This window comes from Giraffa tippelskirchi, chromosome 8, assembly GCF_054371585.1.
Source record: "Giraffa tippelskirchi isolate mGirTip1 chromosome 8, T2T-mGirTip1v1.2.pri, whole genome shotgun sequence".
Taxonomy (NCBI): domain Eukaryota; kingdom Metazoa; phylum Chordata; class Mammalia; order Artiodactyla; family Giraffidae; genus Giraffa; species Giraffa tippelskirchi.
In genome coordinates, this window is record NC_137282.1 from 136,621,531 (window position 1) to 136,641,028 (window position 19,498).

The 19,498-nt window shown below is 40.5% G+C and overlaps 1 protein-coding gene across 2 annotated transcripts in view; it reads right to left on the bottom strand.

Moving 5' to 3' along the window:
- Window positions 1–217: 217 nt before the first annotated feature.
- TNFRSF21 (TNF receptor superfamily member 21) overlaps window positions 218–19,498 on the bottom strand; it is a 63,128-nt gene continuing 43,847 nt past the window's right edge. For both annotated transcript variants that reach the window (XM_081519713.1, XM_081519715.1), the window contains 2 exons: window positions 3,264–3,492; window positions 218–1,634 (listed from right to left, as the gene is read on the bottom strand). In XM_081519713.1, the coding sequence (XP_081375839.1) occupies window positions 1,405–1,634; window positions 3,264–3,492 (459 nt within the window). In that variant the 3' untranslated portion in view covers window positions 218–1,404. The remainder of the gene's footprint in view (window positions 1,635–3,263; window positions 3,493–19,498) is intronic.

Genomic DNA, 19,498 nt, shown 5'->3' on the forward strand with positions numbered 1-19,498 from the left:
ACACGTGGGCTCAGTAGCTGCAGCATGGGGGCTTAGTTCCCCAACCAGGGATCGAACCCAGGTCCCCTGCATTGCAAGGTGGATTTGTAACCACTGAACCACCAGAGAAGTCCCTGGAAAGGCTGAAGTTTTTTAGAATATACTTTTCTAAGAGACTGATCAAAGAGTTCTGCCTTGAACACATAGATAAGGATTAAATATACTCCAACTACTCAAGTAACAAACACCTAATATTTATTAATAAATTAGTACACTTGAAGGCATTTTTCTGATATCAGTCCCTCACCATTATACCCACAAACCCCACCCACACAAAGGGAGTCCACACCACCTCTGCGTTAGAATCCATCAACTGAGCATCAGACAGCACGTCTATAAATGGGAGCAGAGTTGCAAATATATCAGGTAAGAGTTCTTACAGCTGCAGCCATTTTTAATTAAAGTGATTGAATGAAAGAAACCCACCAAGACCAAGGCCTTGAGGGCAGACCGGACCTATTGACTATGTGTGTATAAAAAACAAGACATCTTGTCAAGCAAAGCTGGGCAAATTCCCTTTGGAAAAGGTGCCAGTTGTCACCGGCACTTCAATTGTGACTTTCCAAAGTGCAGCAATAGGTTCCAGAAGAGCTCAATCCCTAAAAGATGAAGTTCAAGTTCTTTGGTGGCCTGGTTGTCAAGCCACTCGAATAGCAAAGTCATGATGGCTTGTGAGGACTTCATGTCTCCAGCCCAGAGCAGATTAGCGTAAGGGGAGCACAAGTAATTAAGCATTCAATACGGTGTCCAGGTGAAAAACCATACAATCAGCAACAGTGTGGTCAAGTTTCAGCCATGAATATGAACTATCCAAAAAGGCCTATTAAAAAGATAACTCAAACTCTAATTGCATTACAGTAACTCAATGGGGTCTTAAGTTTCTCAAACCCTTAAGAAAATCCATAAATGACGAATAATAAAATAGTAATAATAAAAGCAGAAGTGGATTTTGAGACACGAAGACGGCTTATAGCATTCATAAGATGCCATGACACTTTTAAGAAGTTAAGAGCCTCACAATCCAGTGTGTGAGAAAAGCCACACTGCATTTGTGGTTCATTAAGTGAATTTAAAGTGCACAGAACAATTTTGAGAATACATATAAAAGCAAAACAGAGAAGACAGGGAACCTAAAAAAAAACTTCAGTGGTGGATATTCTGAAACAGTCGAAAAGGCTTATATGCTAATTTCCCAGATGGGTTTTTAAAAAGAAAGAACTCAAAACACTGGCCATATACTCTGTTAAACACACACGCGTGCGCACACACACCAAAAAAATAAAAATTAAAAAAACAACAACAACAACAAAAACACCACCCTGCCATTAAATTGAGTAATTTCCAGAGTGCAGTGTTCCTCATGTTCTACAACAGGTCAGGAAGATGACTATAAACAGAGTCCAGGAGGGTCTGGCTGGCTTCCTGGCTCTTGACTCCAATGATCTCAAACAGCCGATCCAGCTTGTCCTCGGCCTGAGGAATTTCTTCAATCACCCGCAGCTCCTCGGGGTTCAGGATGTGGAGCATGTCATCGAAAATAGGCTGCAAGTCGCAGGGGTCCAGGCGCACCTGTCGCAGCACTGTGTCCTTCTTTTCTGCAGGGAAGAGAGGGAAGGAGACAGCTGTAAAGGGGCTGCATTAGGGAACAGGAGAGTTAGGGTGACAGTGATCCTCTCCCCAGGCTGTCCCCAACCCCCACAAGGCGAGGGAGTGAAGCTCTGGCACATTTTAAACAACACAGTGGGTTTTGCTGACATTGTACATAAGATAACAAGCAAGACTGGCCTAATAGAGATCAAACAAGGATCTGCTTGATTGGGTTGTTGATGGAACATGACATTTGCCTGGACTTAAGTGACTTCTAAGTTCTTCCAAAACTCAGGAGGATGCTGAAATACTTAAAGAAACTTAAAAGAAAAGAAACATCACTACTTTTCCCATCTGTAGTGTGTGTTAGCAAGCAAAGATCAGCCCAGTCTTCCCCCCCCACAAACATTCCAAGTTAATAATCGGCTTATCTGACTTTCTAATTACATTGTTATATTTTAGGCTTCCCTGATAGCTCAGTTGGTAAAGAATCTGCCAGCAGGAGACCCCAGTTTGATTCCTGGGTTGGAAAGATCTGCTGGAGAAGGGATAGGCTACCCACTCCAGTATTCTTGGGCGTCCCTTGTGGGTTAGCTGGTAAAGAAACCACCTGCAATGTGGGAGACCTAGGTTCAATCCCTGGGTTGGGAAGATCCCTTGGAAAAGGGAAAGGCTACCCACTCCAGCATTCTGGCCTGGAGAATTCTGGCCTGGAGAAGTACATGGGGTCGCACAAAGTCAGACACGACTGAGCGACTTTCACTTTCACTTTGTTATATTTTAAAAGTAAACTGCTAAGAGCCAAGGCACATAAATAAGAAAATAATGCTTGTCGGGTCATATCTTAAAATGGGGTAAGAAACTAAACTATTATTACCGTTATAAAATGTATTCTCTAAAATATAATATGTAACAAATTACAAACTAAAATATAAATCTCTATAAGAATAAATATGTGACTATATAAAGTATAAAATATAAACATGTAAAATAGAATATATTTTATAAATATATAAAATATAACAACATAAAATATAGCCCTTTCGGTAAACTATAACTGGTGTTACCCAAACTAGGAAGTTTCTAACAAAAGTCAGTCATCAATATAGTATACCTGTTAATTCCCTACCCTGCTATCCAGAACTGCAAGAAGCAAATTATTTACCAAAAGCGTCAGTCCAGAATCTTTAAAACATTATTTGCAACCAAGCTTAACAGAGCAAATTTTAATTTGAGTCAATAAAACCTATACTCCAGACTCTCCAGATAAGTTATACTTTAAATCCCTGTGTTCTACAAGCCTGGTAAATAATTTGCACAAAGGAAAAAAAAAAACCTGCCAGACTACACGTTATCAGACTTTCCCCGAAACACTTGATAGCATCATGAGGACTGAGGGTGACTGATACTCCTGGACATGGGCTCCCGGCCAGACAGCTGGGGCTGTAAAGATTTTGCAGGCGGGTCCCAGATGGGCAATGACGTAGTTTCTCACAGGCTAGCCTCACCTCAGAGTCCAGGGCAGGTCATTCAGTTGATCCTGCTCCTACTGGAATGAGGAACTGATAGAGGGAGAGATCCTAGGGGCTGTTTTTGGGGAGGCTTAAGAACAAACACGGGTTGCCAGCCATTTGTACCTTTGGTTATAAAGGAGCCGTTCCTGCTCAGCGCAGAGGACCCGCTGGAAGTGGAGTCACAGCGAAGGAGGGGCTCAGACTCATCCACGAAGAAGCCCTTGTTCTTGTCCAGAGGGGACGGTTCCACAGTCAGGAGCGTGGAATTCTCAAGTTTTGTGTTGGGGCTGGGGATCGGGCTGGGGCTGAGTGGGCTGGGGCTCATGGGGAGAGCCAGCTTGTCAGTGTCCAGCTGTGGAAAGAAACAAACCATTGTGAACTACATAGTCCAAAATTAGAGAAATTATAATGGACAAGAATCTGAAAAGGAACATATATATATATATATATATAACTGAATCATTTTGCTGCATACCAGAAACTAACAGAATATGGTCAATCAACTCTACTTCAACTGAAAAAATAAACATAAAATTTTTAATTAAAAAATTACAGAGCAAAATGAAATTAAAAGCCCTTTCCAGACACTTTTTTTGTTCCACTTAACATTTTATAGAGAAATTCTCCCATTTTGACAGTCCCTAACTTACATTATTGCTAGATACACACACACATACTCATAAACCCTTCAAAATACATCTGAGATTATGTACGAAGATTAAAAATGAGGAATTATATATATATCAAGCTGTTACCTCACAGGAGTATAATTGGACAAGAAAGTGAAGAGGAAGATCTCCAACCTAAAATATAATTTTGTACCACTGCAAATAGTCTTAGATAATATACAGCATATTCTTGTCCGTTTCGAGATGAATTTGTGTGCCCCTAAAATTCATATGTTGAACTCATAACTCCTGATACCTCAGAACATGACTGACTATTTTTGGAGACAGGACCTGAAAGAGGTAATGAAGGTACAACTGGGCTCATCCAGTGTGACCAATGTCCTTATGAGAAGAGATCAGGACACAGACACACAGATGGGAAGCCACATGAAGACACAGGGAGAAGATGGTCATCTTCTACATACCAAGGAGAATCAACCCTACCAACATTTTAATCTCAAACTTATAGTCTTCAGAATTGTGAGAAAATCACTTTGGATGCTTAAGCTTCCCTGTCTGTGATACTTTACCATGGCAGCCCTTGCAAACGAATATACCCTTCTCTTTACAGGTAAGGAAAAAGGCCCAGAGAAAATAAGTGACTGTCTTCACGGCACTCAGCCGTAAAGGGAAGACAGACAGAAGTGACAAGTAATATCACCCCATTTTGCAGGTGGAATGACTAAGGCCCAAGAGGGCACACAGATCCTGGTCAGCCTAGCTGGATATCTCTACTTGCCCTCATCACTTGACACCATAGGTTAGAAATGTGGCAGGCACTGCTGGTATCTCCCAGTCGGTTGACTTATCTTTTTATTTGCTCTTCTGGCTGGGAGGGAAATCCAGGAGCCAGGTGGCCAGATGACACAGGGCAGAGTTCAAGGGATGATGTGTGCTCTTCCCGGGGCTGTTAATCACCGCTCACTAGAAACCTCATGACTCGACTCCTCGCATGTCAAGCGAAACATTTTCAAGTTCCTCAATCAGGAGGACACTGACCCTCATTTCAAAGCATGACGCTGACCAGTGGTAAAATGCACAAAGAAAAGCACAACTGCTTCTTTTACATCCTCTGAGGCCGGAGAAATTCTTGCAACTGAGTGCAGATTCTGAAGACTTCTGATGATGGCACGTCTAATGTCCCAACAGCATCTGTCCCCTGTACAAACCACCAACATCCTGCTTCTGCTTCCAGTGCAAGCTGAAGACTTGGGTAACATGCATTCCCATCCCCTTCTGATCCACAGCCAAGCTTTACAGATAGTTGTTTTTTTTTGTTTTTTTTTTTTAATGTGGACCATTTTTAATGCCTTTAGTGAATTTGTTACAATATTGTTTCTGTTTCATGTTTTGGTTTTTTGGCTGTGAGGCATGTGGGATCTTAGCTCCCTGACCAGGGATCTAACCTGTACCCCCTACACTGGAAGGGCAAGTCTTAACCACTGGACCACCAGGGAAGCTTTGGATAAGCTTATAGCTATGCTTTGAAGATCTGAACTCATTAGGCCTTGGCATGTGCCCCTTCTCCTTGAAAATGCACATGGCCATTCATGCCAGTACGTGTTTTTTATTCACTCAATTAGACAAAGAACACTTGTTTACACTCCAGTACACAGATAACCCAGTCAGTCAATATATAGTGCACTATTCTTGCTTTAAAAAGAAATTCCCACCCACAAATCACATGCCAACAGACTAAGAAGTCCACCCACCTATTTCCTGAACTCAGTTCATTATTTAATTTTCCCCCCATTTTTACCAAAGGATCTTATCAGTGCAAATTAAGCACTAACACAATTTGGAAAGACAGAATGCTGAAGTGGTGCTGTCCAATCATTAGCAGTGAGTTGAGTGAATGGGAAAATGCCACTAGGAATGGTTTTAGCATCTCTACAATAGCGCTCACAATCACAGCTAAAGCCAGAGACTGTCTGACATGCATCTTTCCAGAAAATCTGTTTTGCTATCAAGTAGAGATATCTGTTACTAGATACAAGATACATCATAGCTGGTTACATTCCAGATTTCTCTAGAGTTACCTGGATTTTTTTTTTCCTATCAGAAAAAAAAAAAGAAAAATCTGCCCCTAGCAACTTACTTCTTTCCTCCCTTTACTTTCCTGTTGACAATATCTATCAATATTGGTTTGCCAACACTGCAACTCAAACATTGTATTACCTGTGCTTTCTCTAACAAGAAATTGAGGCTTGGACTTCCCTGGTGGTACAGTGGATAGGAGTCCACTGCCAAAGCAGAGGACATGGGTTTTGCCACTGGTCCGGGAAGATTCCACATACCGTCGAGCAACTAAAGCCTATGCTTGACAGATACTGAACCCGTGCCCTAGAGCCTGCAAGCCTCAACTCCTGAAGACCACGCATTTAGAGCTTGTGCAACAAGAGAAGCTACTACAATGAGAAGCCCGAGTACTGCAACGAAGAGTGTCCCACACTCCCCAAAACTAGAAAGCCCCCATACAGCAAGGGAGACCCAGTGCAACCAGAAAGAATAAATAATAAAAAAAAAAAGAAATTGAGGCTTCGGGATGTGTGTAATAATGAATTCTTTATCAGTTCGAAAGTTTACGGTTCATTATTGAGTTTATAGCAAATAAAGAGCACTTATAAAAAGATTCAGGTACTAAAAAAGAAGACATGTGCTCTAAACAAGAAAGCCAGCTGGCTACAGAAACAGGCTGTATCCTCCTGGAAAAGACCTGAACATAAACTTATCAGAATATTCACAAAAGAGATCCTGAGTAACTTAGTTTATTCCTTTTTCTTCTTAAAGCTTTCCAAATGCTCTATAGGGACATTAATTTTTTTTAATTCTTTTATTGAAGGATAATTGCTTTATAGAATTTTGTTGTTTTCTGTCAAACCTCAACATGAATCAGCCATAGGTATACATATGTTCCCTCCCCTTTGAATCTCCCTCCCATCTCTGCCCCATCCCACCCTTCTAGATTGATACAGAGCCCCTCTACAGGGACATTAATTTTTATAATTAGGAAAACAATGTTATAAGTGTGTTTTCTCTCTGTTAACTTGAAAATTTGGCTGTAACAGTTCTTATTTTTATTGATAGCCAAGGAACAGGACAGCTGGAAAATCATCTACTTGACTGAGCACCCCTCTAAACTTTTCTTAAGCGTTCACGGGTACAAAAGGACATTCCTCCCAACTTATTGCAGTGAGGCAAATACTGACTTAAAGGCCTCTGGGAAAATTTGGCCGGTAAAGGCAATGGATCCACCAAATAGATATCTGAAGTTCCTTTGGAGAAGCTTGAAAAGTAGAGTTGTTTTTGCTCTATAGCCATGAGGAAATCATGCTAACTTAGAAGACTCAGTTGAGAAATAAGGGTTAGACAGTCAGACAGACCAAGAAGGGGGAGGGAGCAGGGATTTTGAGGAGAGAGCTCCCCAAGTAGCCCAAAACTGTATGAGTCTATTGTGTGAACTTCAAGACCACATGATTTATTTTGGCCAAATGAACTCCAAATGTCCTCCTGATTAGTTTCTATGCAAATGCACTTTGTTCTTCCAGATACTGTATTTATTGGTCCAAACTGATAAGAAAAGAGAGATAAGTGGTTCACGGTACTTGACAGCTGAGTCATACCTACAGCTTCACTGCTGACTACTTGCCTTTCTGATTTACCAGAACCACTGAGTACAAGGAACCAACCAAACAGATTAGGTACACAAGCTATTGACTGAGATTTGTGGGCTCGAATGTCTCTGGGTTACAGAGGCTTGGGCAGTGTTGGTGAGAACAATGTAACTCGTCCCGGGTCACACTGGAAAGAGCAAATTCTAGTTTATCCTTGCAACCCTTCCCTCCCTCCCTCAACCAGCTCCCCAAACCCACCTGCCCGTTCTGGGTGTGCAGTCAAATCACAAGCTGAAGCTGAAGCTCAAAACTCACTCCCCTCTTGACATACATACACTACCATAAATAAAGCAGATAATCAACAAGGACCTACCATTTAGCACAGGGAACTCAATATTCTGTAATAACATCTACAGGAAAAAAATCTAAAAACCGATATCACAATATATGTGTATGTATAACTGAGTCACTTTGCTATACACCTGAAACTAACACAACACTGTAAATCAGCTATACCTCAATAAAAAATTAACTCTCCTCTTTTAATAGCAAACCAAAACTCACTTCCCTGTTGACTGGCCTTTCCTGGGATGACACACTGTGGAAGCCTGAAGTGTTTCTCCAGCCCCCAGGGATGGTGGAGCCATGGATGCAGAAGGTGTAGTTATGGCGAGGGTGGTAAATAAACAAAACCAGGGTTTGAGAAGACTCTGCTTCTCTCCTATGATTCAACAGCATCCCTGAGGGTACTCTGCAAACATGAAAAGGTGGAGGACTCCAGCCCCAGAAGCCTTCTTTTCAGCGTGTTTCAAGATCTTCATAGTCAACTCCTCAGAATCAAAGTCATGACAATCTTGGAACATCATGGCAAGGGAAGAAAAGAAACCTATCAATAACTAGCTGTGTGGTCTTAGAAAAACCTTGTCCCTTTTCAGACCTGCTTCCTCATTTCTAAAAGAATAAGGTTACTCTAGGTCATCTCTCTTCACATTGTCTTGCTTATTGTTTGTCTCACTACAGCTCTTTGGCTCTTTCCTTCTCTCCCCTCACCACCTGCAGACCCCCCCAGCTCCCTTTCTCCTTCCAAGTTACTCCCACTGGTTCCTCAACTAAGGTTTAGCACTGAGTTATTTTCAATTACTACCCAATTACAATCTCCCCGTGGTTGTACAATCTGTTTTCATAAAACTAATTAACAACTTTGATGCATCAGTGATCTCCTGAAATGAAGCCTTAATTACCCAGCCTGAATGCCCCTTGCCAATCTGTCAAAATGGTTCAACTTAACCCCTTGGCTCCTGGCATCACCCAGTCAGATTCCATAAGATCCTTTTCTCTCCCCTCTGTAGCCAAATATGCCTGATAGAGTTAAGGAGAAAGCTCCTTCCAATCAAAAGTCTCCCTTCCAACTGAACCTTCCCTCCAGATCTCATCCAACACTTAGAAAGTAGAAAGAATTCTTATGCCACATTTGTGAAAATTTCTATCACTTAAAGATGGTTTTCAAAAACACATTTGCTAAATTCAATGGAAACTAATTGTTATTCCATCTGAGTTGACCAGCTTGTTACTCAGCTCCAGTAAACAAAAAAGGACTTAAAAAAACGTCATCATCAATGCTCAGCTAAATGATGCAACACAAATATACGGAATCTATTTGATGCTAAGGTAGCTCTTATTAGCTCCATTTTACAGATGAGCAAACCATGGCTCAAAGAGGTTTAAGTAACCTGCCCAAGATTACAGAAGCCATTGTTATTTTCTCCAAAGCTCCAGATGTGATTCTAATGAGCAGTCATGTTTAAAAACAACTGGACTATATGATGATCTTTTACTTTTATTGTTTGTTCCACTTTTTCTGTTTCATGTTTAGTGTTCCCATTTCATTTACGTTTTCCAGTTTCTCTCTCTTTCGTTGTTGTTCTTTTTCAAGCTTTTATCAAGTGTAATAGAAAAGCATTTGTACACACAAATACATAAACAGTATTAAAATATATATTTTAGAAAACTTCTCCATTTTTGCCTAGCTAAAAAATGTATGACATTTTGATTCCACTTGTTTAACTAATTATGAATAGAATGCTAAATTTCTAATTTACATTCACTCAAAATTTTGATACAGTTTCACTTATTCAGACATCTAGTGTTACTGCTAAAAGGCTAGAAAGCTTACTATCTAGTGATTAAAAAAAAAATTGAATGAGGTTTGAAACTTGTAATCCAATTCTGAGAATATACAGAAATACTATGCTGTAAAAAAACAAAAACAAACAGGAAATTAACATGTGATACAGTATTATTAACTAAAATACAGATTTTGATCAAATTTCACTCACACAAAAATATGATGTCACAATTACATTTAAAATATATTTAAAAACTGTGGGTTTCTTTGTAATCTCAGTTGGTAAAGAACCTGCCTGCAATGCAGAAGACCCCAGTTTGATTCCTGGGTTGGGAAAGTCCACTGGAGAAGGGATAGGTTACCCACTCCAGTATTCATGGGCTTCCCTTGTGGCTCAGCTGGTAGAGTCCACCTGCAATGCGGGAGGCCTGGCTTCGACCCTTGGGTGGGGAAGATCCCCTGAAGAAGGGAATGGCTACCCACTCCAGTATTCTGGCCTGGAGAATTCCATGGACTGTATAGTCCATGGAGTCACAAAGAGTCGGACATGACTAAGTGACTTTCACTTTCACTTAAAATCTATAGTTGTTTCTTAGAAAGTTAAACAAATAATTCTCATATAAGTCAGCAATTCCACTTCTGCATATGTATCCAAAATAATTGAAATCTGGGAATTAAACAGATACTTGAACACCAATGTTTAGAGCAGCCAATTCCCAATAGTCAAAAGGTGCAAACAGCCTAAATGCCCATCAACAGGCTAACAGATAAACAAAATGCTGTTTATACATATAGGGAATATTATTCAGATTTTAAAATGAAATGAAATTTTGATACATGCTACAACATGGATGACCCTTGAAACTGTTAATGCTGAATGAAATAGACCAGACACAAAAGATTAAAAATTACATGATTCTACTGATAAGACACACACAGAATAGGCAAATTCGTAGAGACAGAAAGTAGAACAGTAGTTACCAGAGACTGAAGAGCAGAGATCACGTGTCATTATTGTTCAAAGGGCAGAGAGTTTCTGTTTGGGATGATGAAAAAGTTCTGGAGATGGATGATGAAGGTTGCACAGCACTGGGAATGCACTTAATCCCTCTTAATTGTACACTTAAAAATGATTAAAATGGTAATTTCATGTTATGTGTATTTTACCACAATAAAAACTTCAAAAAAGATCAGGTTTGGTCTAGTTTCCATTCAAGTTAATCCTCTTTGCTGAATCATGTCACTTACCTGTCTAGACTCACAGCATTTACAGATATTGACAAACCCTGTAAACTCAATACAAAGACATCACATGATCACAAGGAGCTGCTCTGCCCTGTCCATCAGACTGCAGGGGCCAGAGGACCTATAACTCAATGGCAGATCTTGCACCCCGGCTGGATGGCTGCCCGGAGGTAAAGATGAGAGATTATGTAAATACCAGATACCTCAACTGTGGCCAATAACCTTGTTTTCTATTAGAAAATATTTCAGATCCCAACAGACTGGTGACTACTTAAAAAAACACAAATTTAATTTCCACTAAAAGTCTATCTCAAATGAATTACAGTCACAAATAAAGAGATAACTACAACTATTTAAGGATGACGATATTATCTCAAGCTTGTTTTCCCCACTCTCCCAGCTGCCAAGATCAAATTAAATTTCATGACCTTTGATAGGTCTATGTAGGTATTAAGACTGGGTTCTGATAAAAATGAGCACTTTCCTCCTTACCGTACAAGTATCTCTTGATACTGGAATCTATGTGGTTCCTACATTTAGAGAAAAGGAATCCAGATAACAAGAAAGGTTTTGTTACCCTGGACTTCAGATCTAAATAAGGGTTCAGATAATGATGGTTACCAGCCCTACCTCCTCAAGACATGTACCTGAATCTATTCAATTCCTAAGTTCAGATGCTAAAGAATTCCTGTACAAGATGGTTTCTCCCTTAAAAAAATATCCCACCTCCAATAAAAGGGGAAGGTTTCGTTAAAGTCCCTGCTGATAGGAAACAATGACTTTATTCTTCTGAATGTGAATTCTTGTTTCAGTACAATCCAGAGAAAGGGGTCATGAGAAGAAGCCAAGTTTACTCAGTAAAAATTTTTGCAAACATAAAGAAAAAAGAGGAAATTGAGAAGACGATGATTCCTAAACCTTTAAAAGAAAGGTTGGCAGTTCTAAGAAATTTGGAGTGAAGTCTTACAAAGAGAAATGTGGAGTGGAAATATACATTCACATACACACACACACACACACACACGCATATACATAGATAAAGCAAAGATGTCAAAACATAATTGTTGAATCTAGGTGGTAGGTTATGCATGTGTGTTGTACTATGCTTTTATTTTTGTTTCCTGAATCTTATTTTTTAAAGTAAGGACAATAAATACATAAAGAAGGGCTATGGGCCAAATAACCCGAAGGCAAAAATTCCCCAAACTTTTCCTAAGCTTCTGATTGTTTAGCGCTTTGTTGATCTTCCTTCTCACTTCTCCTGCCCAGCCCAGATCACAGGAAAGGGAAGCAAAAAGGGGCTTCTATTGCATAACTAGGGGATAGAGCTAATATTTAAATCTAAATCATCAACTGGCAAGCGATGATTGCCACTAAGACACTGGCAATGGTTGCAGCTAAGACACTGCAGCCTTAATGCTTTCTAGATCTTCTTTCTAAAGGTCACGAGATGGAAGCAGGAACAGAAGTACAATGTCAAGATGCCAAGATGTTCAGGTTCCCTAGGAAACCCCGTGCCAGACAACAGAGGTGGCAGAGTTGAGTGAACATTAAACTATGCATTTCCCAGGTGAACTGCAAGCCAACAGCAAATCTGCAGAACAAACTCACCCACCCACCCTCAGGAAGCTCTCAGGATTAACTTGACCCAAACATGCCAAAACCACTGGAGTATTATTTTGAAAGACATCCTCAATCCATCCTAGATCTGTCCAAGCGTAGAATAATTCAAGAACTGTGTTTCAACTGCAACCTTACTTAAGATTCTATATAAACATCAGCCCAGGTTATATAAGCATCACCAACTCAATGGACATGAATCTGAGCAAACTCCCAGAGACAATGAAGGATAGGGGAGCCTGGCGGGCGTTCATGGGGCCGCAAAGAGGAAGACAGGACTTAGATGCTGAACAACAACAGCTTAGCTGGCCATGGTGAATTTCTCCTTTAAGCATCTCAAACCCTCATCAAGGCAGTTGCTATAGTCTTATATGTGGTGGTTTAGTCGCTAAGTTGAGTCCGACTCTTGCAAGCCCATGGGCTGAAGCCTGCCAGGTTCCTCTATCCATAGGATTTTCCAGGCAAGAATACTGGAGTGGGTTGCCATTTCCTTCTCCAGGAGATCTTCCTGACCCAGGGATGGAACCTGAGTCTCCTGCACTGCAGGCAGATTCTTTACCAACTGAGCTACCGACCAGGGAAGCCATCTACATATGGTCTTATATATACATGCCATTTGCTAATCCTGATCTTAAGAGTTCATTTTAAAACTGAATCCCAAGGGCTAAAAAACCACCCACATTTAAGCCAAGGTGTGGTTGCTAGCCAATCTTCGCCTTAAGCAAGAGAGGTTAAGAGAATTGGGTGCACAGGGTAGCCGCAGGAAGCCACAAGCAATGCGGTATAAAGCTGCCAGAGCTGGTAAGAACCAGCTGGCTCCGGAGGAGGAGAGGAGGGCGTGGCCACCCAGCTGCCTGCGGAGCGCGTGTGTCTGCAAGCTGTCCAGGCTGCTGACATCAACCCTGAGCTGACTCACCAACCGCTTTCTCAAAAAAAGGAAGTCAGGAGAGTAAGTCAGTGGGCTCTCTGAGTTCAGAGCTGGACCCAGCTCACAAACACACCGCCCAGCCTTACAAAGGCTCAGCCCCATCATTACAGGAGTTGGCCCTGTTGGAAATGACAGGTTTCCCTAAACCTCACTCAGTGAGACCTATTGCTTATTAGGAAGCCTTTCCCACAAAAAAGCCTTTGGGCAATTCTAATCACGAAAAAAAAAAAATTGCAAGAATCATAACTTTGCCTTAAGACAAAATAGAAGTATCCAACTATATAAAAGGAGGTCCTGTGAATTTAAAGTTTGCCAGGTACCTGTGTACTTAAGATGTGTATAGAGACTTATTGTGCAGTAGCTTTGATCCTCTAATTGGGGTGCATTAATCCTGTGGTAGGCTTTCCAGGTGGTGTGCTTAGTCGTGCTCCACTCTTTGCAACGCCATGGACTGTAGCTCACAGGCTCCTCTGTCCATGGGGATTCTCTAGGCAAGAATACTGGAGTGGGTTGCCACACCTTCCCTTCAGGGGATCTTCCCAACCCAGGAATTGAACCCTGGTCTCCCTCATTGCAGGCGGATTCCTTGCCATTTGAGCCACCAGGGAAGCCCCCCCCCCAGGGGGTGCTAGTGGTAAAGAACCCACCTGCCAATGCAGGAGAGCTAAGAGATGTGGGTTTGATCCCTGGGTCAGGAAGATCCCCTGGAGGAGGGGCATAGCAACCCACACCAGTATTCTTGCTTGGAGCATCCCATGGACAGAGGAGCCTGGTGGGCGACCGACAACTGAAGCGATTTAGCATGCATGCAGGCAATCTTATGGTATTAATCCACCCAACCAGAGACTGAGGTATTGTTCCAAAGGGCCTTTGGTAGCTGCCAGTGAGTTATTTGAATATTTGTCTTGAAGTTAACAAGTGTTATAATGAAATAGTCTACATGATGCTAAATAAAAGCTTTAGAGTGTTTTTTTTTTTAGAAGTGTGGCTAGAAAATAATTTCATAAAAACACATGACCTTGAAATAAGAAGGCTCAAGCTGATCTTTCTGACTCAAATTTTCTGAACTTCCCAAATCTGATTAAATTAGTGTCATTTAATAAAAATCTTAGCTGAATTTATGCCATTAGAATTAGACTATACATGGTACACAATGCCATAGGTGCAAAAGGGAACTCTGAAAACTTTCCCCTCACTAATCCCTGATATCAGCTTCTCATTTTCCTTCCACTGTTAACTGTTACCAACTCCCCATGTATTCTTCCAGAATCGTCTACACTTACACCAATTTGGTAGGTACATATATTCTCCACCCTATTCCAGATCTTCTCTTTCATTCTTTACAACTGTTTTTACAATATGGTGGCACAATTTACGTACATACTGTTCTGTACCTTGCATTTTTTCGTTTAAAAAGTTTCTTGAGGTTAGCACATAAAGAGCTGATTCACTGGTTTTGATAAATGCGTACTGTTCCACGTATGGATGTTCCGTAGCTTACATAACCAGTTCTCTATTGAAGGGCATTTGTGTCGCTTCTACCTTTTTGTTATTAGCAAGTGATGCTACAGTGAATAATTTACCTGCACCATTCTGCACATATGTAGGATGTATGTAAGGATATACGTAGGATGAGGTGGAGGATGGGTGGACTGGGGGGTTGGGATTAGCAGATGCAAACTACCACACAGAAAATGGACAAACAACAAGGTCCTATTGTAGAGCACAGGGAACTATACTCAATATCCTGTGATAAACCATAATGGGAAAGAATATGAAAAAGAATGTGTATATGTATGTGTGTGTGTATATATATATATATATATAAAACTGAAACACTTTCTTGTACAATACAAATTATACAACATTGATTTATAATATATACCTCAATAAATTAAATTTTAAAAAAGAATGTATGTCAGATGTATTCCTAGGAGTGGACTGTCCATGGTCAAAACACATGTACTCTGGTACATGCCAGATGGCCCTCCACTGGGGCGGGCTCATGTGCACACCCATTCACACTGGATACTGTTCCACCTTCTTTATTCCCTTCACAACACAAGAATGGAGTTATAGCTTTCCCTCTTTGCCAGTCTAAGAGGCTAACATTGCATCTCTGTGCAGGTTTCAGTTTGAATTTTTCTATTTTGAGCAAGGTTAAAAAAAAAAATCCCTATACCTTTAAGAGCCTTCAGTATTTCTTTTCTGTGCACAGTCTTGTTCACAAACCACCCATTTTTCTTTTGGATGACTGGTTTCTTAATTAATTTGCAAAAACTCTTCATTATTAAAGGAACTTAACACTATATTGCAAACAACTTTTCCAGTTGTTATTTTGTCTTTGGTTTGTATATGGCGTTTTCTGGCTTATATACATATTAAGTAGTTGAATTTTTCTTGTATGGCTTCTGTGTTTTATATCATTCTCAAAAGACACTTATTTATTGTATAAATAAGTGATAATAAAAGCAAAACCCTTCCTCCATCTCTTTCCCTAGTACTTTTTCCCCTAAGCCATTTTAATGGTTGGTTGTTTCAGCCTGCCCCTGACTCAGCCCAAACTGTTGATAAATCAAAGTTTCTTCTGTAAAACAACAACAAAAAATTAATGGGGAAATCAGGAGTGACAGCTGTCTCTCCCCCAAGGAAATGGTGAGGAATAAGCAATTACCAGGTGGCGCTAGTGGTAAAGAACCCGCCTGCCAATGCAAGAGACATAAGAACCTCGGGTTAGATGCCTGGGTTGGAAAGATCCTCTGGAGAAAGGCATGGCAACCCACTTCAGTATTCTTACCTGGAGAATCCCATTTTCAGAGGAGCCTGGCGAACTACAGTCCATAGGGTCGCACAGAGTCGGACACAACTGAAGTGACTGAGAACGCACGCGCAAGTGATCAAAATGATGAAATTAACTAGTGTACAATAAAGCCTACTGCTGACTGAGATATGATTCCTTAACAGTAAGTGTATATGCTTTTGGCACTTGGGTTATAACAGGTCAAGAGACAGTCTCATGAACATAGGATGGAGAAGCCAGGCCATATCTTTAATATAAAAGATATTAAACTTTGTCTGAATATGAGTTTTGCCTTTAAAAAAACAACATATGACATACAGCATGGAGAAAACAAGCTTCTTTTCACAATATTGATTCTGTTTCTCTCAAATGCACTTTTTGAGGAAGCCAGTAAGGGTGTGGATTAAAGGGTCAGAAAATAGTTTTACCTCCCACTCCCCATCTCTATTATTCACTGATAGACTCAGCCTTTTCTGGATGTAGAGACATTGTCCCAAGAAAAAAAGAAAAGCCCATTTCAAGTCCTCTGTATGGCCATTTCATAGAGGATATTCCAACATCTGGCTCACACATGCACCCCTCCTAAAAAATGCCGGCATCTTGAGCGATGATTCTCTTTCTGTGCATTTTGGTGTGTGTGTGTGTGTGTTTTGTTTTTTATATAATTTTGAAAGGTTACTTTTCATTTACAGTTACTACAAAATATTGGCTATATTCCCCATGTTGTACAATATATCCTTTTAGCCTATCTTACATCCAATAGTTTAACCTGTCTTTCCCCATCTCTACTTTGCTCCTCCCCGCTTCCCTTCCAAACCGCTAGTTTGTTCTCTATTATCTTTGAGTCTGATTCCTTTTTGTTGTATTCACTTGTTTGGTGTATTTTTTTAGATTCCACATGTAGGTGATTTATATAGTGTTTGTCTTTCTCTGTCTGACGTATTTCACTAAGCATAACACCCTCCAAGTCGATCCACGTTGCTGCAAATGACAAAATTTCATTCTTCTTTTTTAATAGCTGAGTGGTATTTCATTGTATATAATGTGTGTTTTCATTTAGTATGTCCAGTGCCTAGTACAGACATTGAAACAAAATGGGTGTTCCTTTAGTGTTTGCTAAATAAACTGCTTGTGTCAAACCATCCCATCTTTAAAGGCTACTAAAGGGACTTCCCTGGCAGTCCAGTGGATAGGACTCTGCGCTTTTACTTGTAGGGAGCACAGGTTCAATCCCTGGTTGGGGAACTAAGATCCTGCATGTCACATGGCGCAACCAAACAAAAATATTCATTAATAAAAAAGTAAAGGCTACTAAAAAAAAAAGGCATGTGTAAGTATGTGTGTGTTGGGGAGGGAGGGTGTATCCAGTCCCAAGATCCCAAGAATCTGTCTCCCAGACTTTTCCCTCTATCACCTGTACACGTCAGACTCTTCAACATCTCTGAAATTGGGCTGTATCTAGCAACTATAATTCACCATGTTTTCATTGCTTTCTTAGTGGTACCTATAATAGTAGTACATACACGGCTGACACAGTTTTCAACAAAACACAGAAATATATGTTAATTCTAATACCTGTTTCTCATAAGGCCATGAAGCTTGCTAGATAAAAGCAGATGCAAAGCACCTAGACAGGGTTTGGGACATGGCAGATATACGGCAAACACTGGTTCTCTTTCTCTATAATATGCATTTACAGAAAGTAGAGTGCTATTGCTTGGGTCGAAAAAGGAGTGTATGGAATTCAAATTCCAACACAGAAAACAGTAGCTAAGATGTACTGAGCCCCACTAGTAGATGTCAAGTGCAGGACTGGGCATGTACAATCATTATCTCTACTATTTACATGCTATTTCACCAGATGTTTATAAGAAAAGGTCTAATTGTTGGTTATGTCGGCTCCTTTTACTAGTTCTTGGAGATTCAAAGTTTCAACTCCTGCACTTGATGTGAAGTGAGACATTGGAGCCTCATTCTTGTACCTTTCCTATTACAGAACAGTGAACGTTCTGATAAGCTTGCTACTGAACCAAATGAAACAAGATTCTAAGTAAAATACATGTTCTTCGTAGAGTCAAAAGTTTGAGAAGACCTCAGTGTAAAAAAACAGATGGGAATCCCTGGGCAGAAACTTTATGAGCAAGTCTTGGACAAGAAGACCAAAATATAATCTTGAAAGAAATTAGAGTCTGTCTTAAAAAAAACAATAACAACTTTCAAATAAAAATATATACATCTGTTCTTATTTTCTAGGTATATTGTGGTGGGTTGAGTACCCTTATCTTCTGTTATAATTCCTCGTGTACACTTCTATTATAACATTTGCATATCCCACTAAATTGTCATTATTTGCACACGTGTCTCCATCTCAGTGAGTGAGCTGTTGAAAGGCACACACCTTTCTTCTTTATACAGTACTAGGCACACAGCTGTTGCTTAACAAAAGATTGTTGACTAACTGAATGAAACCATGGAGTATGACAATAAGTAGAATGGCCTGAAATGTCGTTAAATGTCTAAAGGCTTCTTCAAAGGCCTGGCTCCTCTGTACACAACAGCCACCTTAAACACGAGCTTCGCTCAAAGTATCTGCCCTATTGTGTGTCAGCAATGCCTTTACAGTGCCCCCTTCTCACCATACTGCAAGTTCTCCAGAACCCACAGTCACATTCTGCAAATTAAGTAACTTGACCTGAAATGACCCTCCATGCAGTGGCCACACAGCAGAAGTCAGGGGCTTGATACATGCCAGTTTAGCTAACATCTCAAGGCCCTGGGACAGTAATTCCTGTTTTGTAAGAGACGGTCAACTGGCAAGTTAAAGACAAATCTGAAAAGCCAAAAAGTCAACAGCTAAAGGTATAGCTGGTATTTGCCTCCACTCACCCTCACTATATTAAATTTCTGAAAAGAGCTGCTCTCGGACAATGTAGATCAAGATAGCTACATGCTGTAGCTGATAAAAAAAAAAAATTAGTAACTATAGTTCCCTTTTCAGCAGAAGCAGTGGTACTGTTCTCACAGACAGAATGCCAGTGCTCATCATCTCACTGTTAAGATTCTCCCAGGGATTATACAGAGCAAAACCACTCTGTCTCCAACACAGAGTCCACTATGGTTGAGAGAGAGAGAGAACTCTGTCCCTGGGACCAAGGTCTCCAATGTGGTTTCTGGAAAGGATTAAGAATTTCTAACAAAGAATCATTCTACTATGTAGACATTAACCACAACAATACTGGCTTCAGATTCACCAATTGGTACATTACTGTATGGTTTTAATCTAGCTAATCTCATGAAAGGAGGGGGAGAGGGCTGAGACACCCCAAACCCTCTGCCTGATCAATGCCAACTCTTTGTT